This window comes from Nicotiana attenuata, unplaced genomic scaffold (assembly GCF_001879085.1).
Source record: "Nicotiana attenuata strain UT unplaced genomic scaffold, NIATTr2, whole genome shotgun sequence".
Classification (NCBI taxonomy): Eukaryota; Viridiplantae; Streptophyta; class Magnoliopsida; order Solanales; family Solanaceae; genus Nicotiana; species Nicotiana attenuata.
Genome location: NW_017671197.1, coordinates 314,744 through 323,628, shown reverse-complemented (window position 1 = coordinate 323,628; position 8,885 = coordinate 314,744). Strand labels below are relative to the sequence as shown.

Below are 8,885 nucleotides of genomic sequence, written 5' to 3'. Positions count from 1 at the left end.
ACCTATGGAACCAAAATTGTAGTAGTAGAAAATACCCAAAGCATAATCTTTACCTAACTAGTCCATGAAAATAACGGACTCCTTTGTCCTTAATGTAAAAGTTTAGAGGTTCAGTGAGCAATATTTGAAATTTCAGGAATCTTTCGTCATCAACTGAAAATTAGAGTAGTAAAGTACCACTATTAACCTTTTATAAGTCTACTTTTTTAAGACTGTTGAAAAAAACTAAAACCCAGAAAGCAAACAATAAAAAGGTCAAAACCCAAAAAAAATTGATCATTGCTTGCTCTTATTCGCAGGCTGGCTGTGGCTGCTAAATAATTCTCTACTGTTTTTGTTTTTCTCTTCTCTCTTTCTCCGTCACTCTCCGATCTCTCTATCTTCCACCTATATATACATATATATTCCCTCACACAGACACACAGTATACACACACATACACACAAACAGAGTTTCACATGGAGTCGCTTTCGCCGGCGATCGGACAGAAAGCGATTCTACGTTATACGACTACTTACAGCGATCACGATCTCTTTTTAAGTTCCGTTAGGTTAAGAACTGTACGGAATCCGATCAGAGCTAGCCGGAGATTGAAAATTCGAGTGCAATCTAAAAGCGGAGCCGCCGAAAATGCTGCCGGCGGCGGCGGCATCGATTTTAGTGATCCTGATTGGAAGTTAAAGTATCAGAGAGAATTTGAGGCTCGTTTTAATATTCCTCATATTACTGATGTATTTCCCGATGCCGTTGAGTATCCTTCCACTTTTTGTCTTAAAATGAGGTATGGTTTTGTAAAGAACTGTTTTTTTTTAAATTTTATTGTACTTTTCTCGCTTTATGTTAAAAAATGCTGGTTGAATTGGAAGTAGCGATTAAGTTTTAGATTTATTATTGAAAAGTTATAGGTACTACTAGGAACTTAAATTATAATGTGACATTCTTTCTTTTGTAGTAGTCTATTGCAAAAAGAATGACAACTTTTTATATGTAGAAAAACAATTAAACCTTAATTTTCCATGTATTTTAGACTACAAGTTCAAACGTATTTTTTTCCCCTTAAACTTCGTGTTTGGTCAAACACCACCACATAAATTGGGAGGGGTACTACTTTTCTTTGTATATTTGACTGAACATAAAGTTTAATATTTTAATTTGACCAGCTGCAGCAAGAAGCACCTATTTTTGGAAAGAAAGAAAGAGGTGCGGTTATTCAATAGGAAAAGAAAATAGTAAATATTAAAATAACTTTTGAAATTTTAATTTGATAGAAAAAATATCATATAAAAGTTTAAACTTTTTAAAAAGTTAATGATTTTGGATGCTTGAAAGTTATGAAAGTTATATGGAGTATAACTCTTTGCAACCTCCTAGTATGGAACGAGTATATCACATGAATTGGAATAGAGGAGTATTCCATTCAAATTTGATTATTCTGCTGTGTTGTAGACTTGTAGTATTAGTTACCTTTCTCTATGTACCACTAGTATTGCAACATTCAGTTGGAGTTGGTTATATCTGGCTTTATCACTTATCCAAATTTTGGTATTGCAAGTTTTCTTGCATAATTTGCTGTAATGCACTTGGCCGGTGGTCTGGTAATTAAATGGAAAGAGATACATTTGCTTAAAAAATAATGAAGATTTCGGACAGAAAATTTGCTTAAGGAGTAATTTTACTAACTTTGACTCATCATTCCTGTTACAGGACTCCAGTATCTGAGGAGTTTGCAGAAGGTTACCCTTCAGATGAAAAATGGCATGGTTACATTAACAATAATGATAGAGTACTTCTTAAAGTAAGTCCCTACTAATTTTGCATAGCTTTTCACCGTTCCAATTCAGTTTCCTGTTGATTATGGTAGTAAAAGTGACATGTATGTTTTTTCCAGTAATCATGTCATATTTATCTACCACTGCACTCGAAAATGGGGAAATATACCTTTCAGAAATCATGTGGAAAGTTAATGAGATTCTTCTTGTGGGGGGGGGGGGGGGGTGGTGGACCTCCATGTGAGTGAGCACTTTGTGCGATTCTTCAAAATATACTAATTTAGCAACCAAAAAAACATGTACCATACCATGCACTTATGAGTGTGGGGGTACCTTCCCTTATATTAGTGCCTGTAACATTGGTTATCACTCTCTAATGTTTTCCAGTGGTAATGGACTTCAGGTCAAAAACCATGTGATATCAATTTAAAGTTGATTATTGTGTGGTATATCTACTTCTCAGCAATCAGCACTGATCTCCAGCTACTTGGTTATTGTCTTTAATTCAAATGTGGAAGCTCTGGCTCGTATTGATGTAGTTTTCAACTTAGTACAGAGAACAGATATTACTTTCTAGTAATTTTCCTCTGGTACTATGATTCCTTGTTCTCCTTTGACATAGATGGATAGATTAAATAGTCAGGCAGTAATATCTATCTTTTGTAGCTGCTATTTACCTCGTCCTACGGTTGAGGGTGGCTGTGTTTACTTATTTGATCCTCTTCTATATCAAGTCTTCTATACTGATTTTCTACTTGACTGGGCAAAATACACCTGCATGTCTAATGTGGATCATTTTGATGGAAAGTAGGTAGGCAGTTCAAAAAGCTAAAAAATCCAGTTTTATGTCACACCTCACAAGTATTATTTTTTCTTCCGTTAATTAAGAGCTCGAAGTATTATTCCTTGCTGAAGATGGTACTATCTCACTGTTCCAAAATATACATACGTTCCGCATATTGAGGATCAATTTAGATTTATCGTCCATTTTAATCATTTAGGTATTAGTTGATAAAAAACTAAACTTCAACCTCCCATTTCAAAATGGCCTAAAAAGTATTTATTTGAATATCTTAGTCAAAAGTTGGTTTGACTCCCGGGAAGTGTAATAGGACTATCTTTGGAATGGACAAAGTAGTTGACAAAGTAAGCTATTTGTTTTTGTTGTCTGCTGATGGAAAAGTAAATGTTTTTTTTTTGTTCTATTTCCTCCAAGTGCACTCATATTATTTAAGTCTTTGACTCCGAGTAAACAATTTACGTTTCAGGTAATTAATTATTCCTCTCCAACATCTGCTGGTGCTGAGTGCATTGATCCCAATTGTTCATGGGTAGAGCAATGGTAAACTTCTTTAGAATTTTCTACATTAAAGAGTTACATGATACAATTATATACCTGTGAGGAAATGATACAATCTTAACTGCTTATTGATATCAGTTTAACCACTCACAGTCTCACCCCCTTTTATTCAGCATAAGTCTTCCATAGTGCAATGCCATGTCTATAGATTGACAAAATGATTCTGGATTACTAAATTTTCTTTCTCCATCTACGAGCTCCTGCTCCCAGTTGTCACAAATCGAAGTCCTCTATCAATGTTGACTTTTCCACTATGGAAACAGCTCTACACCCGAATTGCCACTATCCATTTCCTTGCCATCTTCTAAATTTGAAATTTCCTTTCTCATAGCTTACAGAAATAAAACTAGATAGTTGAGACTTGAGATGTTAAAAAAGTTCTTCAATGAATTAATAGAAAAAAGGGGTTCTTTAAAATTATATTCAACCTCTAATAACTATTACTAGATATATACAATGTTGCATGCCAAGGCACAAATCCGTGAGGTTTATTGGGGCAAAGCGGATAATATGTGCCATGGGCTGTGGCTGTTGCATTTAGATCCAACAATTTTGTGCCAAGTATCATTCTTGTTTTAAACCTGGTAAGACTTTAACATATACCTTTTGGCACCAATTTTTTTAGGGTTCACCGTGCTGGTCCTCGAGAGAAGATATATTTCAAGCCAGAAGAGGTGAAAGCAGCAATTGTAACTTGTGGTGGACTTTGCCCTGGGCTTAATGATGTTATTCGACATGTAATAGCATTTTATTATTGTTTGGTTTTGGTTCTTTGATTTCTCAGGATGTAGTTGATTGCTGCTGCACTTTGTTGTTCGTCATCCTCTCTTTGTTTTTCATTGGACGCAGATAGTTATCACCCTTGAGATATATGGAGTGAAGAAAATTGTGGGAATTCCTTTTGGATATCGTGGGTTTTCAGAAAAAGATTTAGCCGAAATGCCAGTAAGTTACATTAACTCTTCTTCACTGCCCAAATGCTCCTTAAATTTTCAAGTTATGTTATTCGGAATTAAGTGCAAAAGCCTAACTTTAATCTCCAAACCGTCATTACTGATGAGGTGTTATTCTACAATCGAAGATTTCTCTTTAATGAGGTCATGTGTTTTAGTGATTCTTTTCCGGCTGCTTTGTTCTTAGTTATCCAGGAAAGTGGTGCAAAATATTCATCTTTCTGGGGGAAGCTTGCTGGGGGTATCACGTGGAGGACCTAAAGTTAGTGACATTGTGGATAGCATCCAGGTGGTTAACTGACTTTATCGTATACAACAAACATATAGCTCGTTTGGATTGTTGCATTAGAGATGAATTTGCTAGGGTTTATCTAAGATTCACTTCTTTTGCTATTGTCAGGAAAGAGGAATCAACATGCTCTTTGTGCTGGGTGGAAATGGTACACATGCTGGTGCAAATGCAATTCATGATGAGGTTGCTATGCCTGGCCTGTATAGTCATATAGGCTGCTCTTGTAGACCAATATGCATGTCAATTAATGTTCTCTGATTAGTTGAAGTTTGATTAGTATGGTGTGTAGTTGGAGACTGTATAGAGAAGTGAATATTTCGAGAATAAGTGATTCTCTCTAGTGGCTCTTTTAGAAAAGTAGAGTGAATGGTACCTCTTCCCACTGAAACTTTTTTTTGGGAAGTCCCTCTTAAATAGAAACTTATGCATTGAATTTAGAGTTTTGTCCCCTGAAATTGAAGAAAGCTAATGTATCAGATGAGCAAGGATATGTAATAGTCTAGTAGTTTCTCCCTATGTCCTTGCTTGTTGAATGGTTAATAACATTAAGTCCTTCTGCTGTTTTTAGAAACTCTAATTTTGTTTTTGTCTACTGGATGTACAGTGCCGTAAAAGACGTATGAAGGTGGCTGTAGTTGGTGTGCCAAAAACTATAGACAACGATATTATGCTTATGGATAAGACATTTGGTTTTGATACTGCTGTTGAAGAAGCACAGAGAGCCATTAATTCTGCTTACATAGAGGTACTACATCATGATCAACAATAATGTCATGCATCACTTTCTTCTATGGTCTATTCCATGATAGGAAGAACCTTCTATCTTCTTTTCCTATGTTTTGCTCCCTTCAATTTGCTGGACCTCCTCTGACCTAATTCAATTGACGATATCTTTTGAGAAGGAATTCCATTGACAATCTCATCAACTTCGATTCTGTGAATTACTCTCAGTGCAGTTATATTTTCTTGATCTTCTACTACAAGTTCAAGACATATTCATCACGTGTTGCCAAATCTTGCAAGAACTACCTTGTTTGACAGAATCGTCTAACTTTTTCTTTTCTTCTCTTTTCTTTTTTGGAATATCCCTAGTGATCAGTGTCTATTTTTTCCCTGATTTGTTGGACTTCGAGTTGTTTTCTCAAGTTTTTAAAAATTTGCCTCTAAAATTACATCTTAAAAAATTATCTCATGTTAAGGATTGATTTCCAGAAGAAAAGTACTCATTTGCTTTTTCCTCAATTACAGTTGTTTTTTGATGCCCCGGACCCCGCGCATAGCGGGAGCTTAGTGCACCGGGCTGCCCTTTACAGTGTTTTTTGATGAAGTAAGATGTTATTTGCTGGCATCAAGAAGATGCAACGAGTCCTCAATTACAGTTATGCATCATATTTCTTCCGTGCAATCTGCCTTAGATGAAGTTTCTTTTTCGCTCTTTTGCAGGCGCACAGCGCGTACCGTGGTATTGGAATTGTGAAGTTGATGGGCCGTAGTAGTGGGTTCATAGCTATGCAAGCATCCCTAGCTAGTGGACAAATAGACATATGCTTGATTCCAGAGGTTTGCCTGATATATATCGGATGTTATGCAATTCTTTTTCTGATGAGTTTCTTATTAAGATCATATCTTATTTCTTATCTCAGGTGCCTTTTAATCTGCATGGTCCACATGGTGTATTGAGGCATCTAAAATATCTGCTCGAGACAAAGGGATCAGCTGTGGTCTGTGCAGCAGAGGGAGCTGGACAGGTTAGTTCCATCATAATCATGTTTGTGGCATAGGGATGTAAACATGAAATGAGTTTTTTTTACTGAGAAGGTCCCAACTAACAGAAACTGAAAGCAATCTCTATAAAACTAACGAAACTTGCACGTGTAAAGCATCATTACTATAGTCAAAGCATGTGACAGTAGTAGTTACTTCAATCAGTTCTTCCTTTTCTTCCTTAACATCTGCTTACCATCTTGACCGTCTCCATAATCTGTGTGTTATAGTTAAGGGCTCGAAAGTTTCATATGAACGGGAATTCTGGAAAAAGACCTCAGTCATTCGTTTGTTTTGTAGGAATCCATTAGCATTTTCTTCACTTAGATGAAAAGTGCTCAGGTATAGCAAATTTAAAGGATCTTTTGTGTTTGGTAACAAAATAGGGACAAAAATTGACCTACTTACGGGACTATTCTAGTTAAGAACTCAATATTAGGTAGTATTTAATATCCTCATAACTTATCCCCTTTGCTTTTATTTATGTTACATAGTTTTCTTTTTGAACCTTTCTTTCAGTTCAATGTTGTCACTATACAAGGCTCAAAGGTTATTTAGATGTTTACAGTTTTGGTTACTTTATCATAATTTATTGTTTGCAAACTATAGTAATGAAAACAGATGGATCAGTTTCTGATTCTCGACAACACTTAACTGCATCTGGCCCAACCTTCATTGCAGGATTTCCTCGAGAAAACCAATGCAAAAGATGCATCTGGAAATGCTGTACTTGGAGATATTGGTGTTTATTTGCAACAAGAGGTTAGTGGCTGGCCAGCTTTACCTTTGCGGGATTTTTGCTAGATACCTCTTAGCTATTCACATGAATGTTAGTCTATACATCCCTTTTCATTCTGAGGATTTTATTTTTTATTGATCTTCTTCATTAAAGAAGTTCAAGTTACTTGACCAAATCACTTGTAAGTTCTACTTGGCATCTATGTCCAGTATGAGCACAAGGCATGTGGTGCTCTACTTAACATAGCATTGGTAATCTTCATAAATTCTTTTTCATGCATCTGTTCCTCAAGACCGTCTTTCAGTTGGATCAATTTTAGTGGAGTTCTTAAAGAGCGTTTTTGCTGGATGTAACTCCTAGTGTTAAAATTTCTTGTGTGGTCTCATGTATTGCACATAAAAATCTTGAAACTTTTGTTCTGGAATTTCTAAAAGGAAAATTCTTACCTGAATATCATTTTATCTAAGATTGACCTGTAATTGTGTATTAAACTGCTATGACTGGTGTCCTTGCTTCTTTCCCTTGAAATGAGGTCATCTTCAATCACTTTTTAACTGCTATCTAATTTGTGGTCATCATCACTTTATCTTTTTAACTCTGCCTACATGAGCTTCGCAATGCATAACTGGTGCCGAGCATACAGGAGAAATGTTGTGGTTGGTGATAGGTTGACCGCCAGTGTGAAAATAGTAATATCATTATAAATCCACTGAATTCTATCTGGAATAATCTAATAAATACAGAGCATCCATTTAACCGATCCTCAAACTAATTTGTCAGGTTTAGTTGATTGATTGATTGATCACTTCATCTTTTTGATTCTTAAACCACCGTACCTGGCAGTAGAAATTTCCATGCACATTAAGGCTCATGGCTCGCTTCGTTATCCTTTATCAAATTATGAGAAATTCATGATAATCTGCCTGCTCTCTGACAGATTAAGAAGTACTTCAAGGAGATGGGAGAGACATCTGATGTGAAATACATTGATCCTACTTACATGATCCGTGCATGCCGTGCAAATGCTTCAGATGGAATTCTGTGCACGGTACTTGGACAAAATGCTGTAAGTCTCTCATGCTCACTTATTGATTAATTCAGACTTGTCCTTCCTGACTCATGTGTTTTGTGATTGAGACATTATTCAACCATTTATTAATCCACCATGCACTCTTCGTTTTGACAGGTTCACGGTGCATTTGCTGGATATAGTGGTATCACAGTGGGTATATGCAATACTCATTATGTCTACTTTCCAATTCCAGAAGTCATCTCTAAACCCAGGGTTGTGGATCCTAACAGCCGCATGTGGCATCGTTGCTTGACATCCACAGGCCAGCCGGATTTTCTTTAACCAAGAGACAATCTATTGCAGTGTAATATCGAGAAGCAGGGAGCCAAATTGAGAAGCTTTATGGCTTTGCCAGTTCCATTTATTTAAGAAAAATAACACGGAAAATAAGTTTCCCCCATTTTTTGCTAGGCATACATAATTTGATGCCAGTTTAGGAGGGCATATTGATAAATGAAGCTTTGTCAGAGACCAGGAGTAGCATTAACTTGTTCCTCACATTCTGTAAAGCTTCTCTCATGGTTAAAGAAATTCAATCTTAACCTAGCCCTTATGTACTATTTGGACTTACTCCTGGACCAATAGGTATACCATAAGTTATCGTCATTCAGTTGGACTTAGATTCATTCATCTGTAAGTCAGAACTTCTATGGGACTGTTTTAATAATATATGACATGCGAAAATTCAAATTTGTTTGATGTCCGTTCAAGAATATAGTGGCCTCTGAATGTGATTATGATATTCTTTAGATACTGAAAAAATTTCATGGGAGTTTACCTGTTATAAACTAGCGATGAGTTTATTATCTTTTGCCAAGTATTAGTTACACCCATAAGGATCCGTTTGATACGAGGGATAAGGGATAATTGATTCCGGAATTAAAGTTGAGATGAGTTTATCTCACGTTTGGTTGGGATAAAATCCTGGTATAACTA

At 36.1% G+C, this 8,885-nt stretch overlaps 1 protein-coding gene across 1 annotated transcript; it reads left to right on the top strand.

The window, feature by feature from the left end:
* Nucleotides 1-226: 226 nt before the first annotated feature.
* LOC109206617 (ATP-dependent 6-phosphofructokinase 5, chloroplastic) lies at nucleotides 227-8,652 on the top strand. The gene is made up of 13 exons (XM_019369455.1): nucleotides 227-781; nucleotides 1,705-1,795; nucleotides 3,038-3,111; nucleotides 3,755-3,866; nucleotides 3,979-4,074; nucleotides 4,270-4,371; nucleotides 4,483-4,557; nucleotides 4,979-5,119; nucleotides 5,818-5,934; nucleotides 6,018-6,122; nucleotides 6,820-6,900; nucleotides 7,815-7,943; nucleotides 8,064-8,652. The coding sequence occupies exons 1-13, from the start codon at nucleotides 459-461 to the stop codon at nucleotides 8,229-8,231; spliced, it is 1,614 nt and encodes a 537-aa protein (XP_019225000.1). The 5' UTR covers nucleotides 227-458; the 3' UTR covers nucleotides 8,232-8,652.
* Nucleotides 8,653-8,885: the final 233 nt, after the last annotated feature.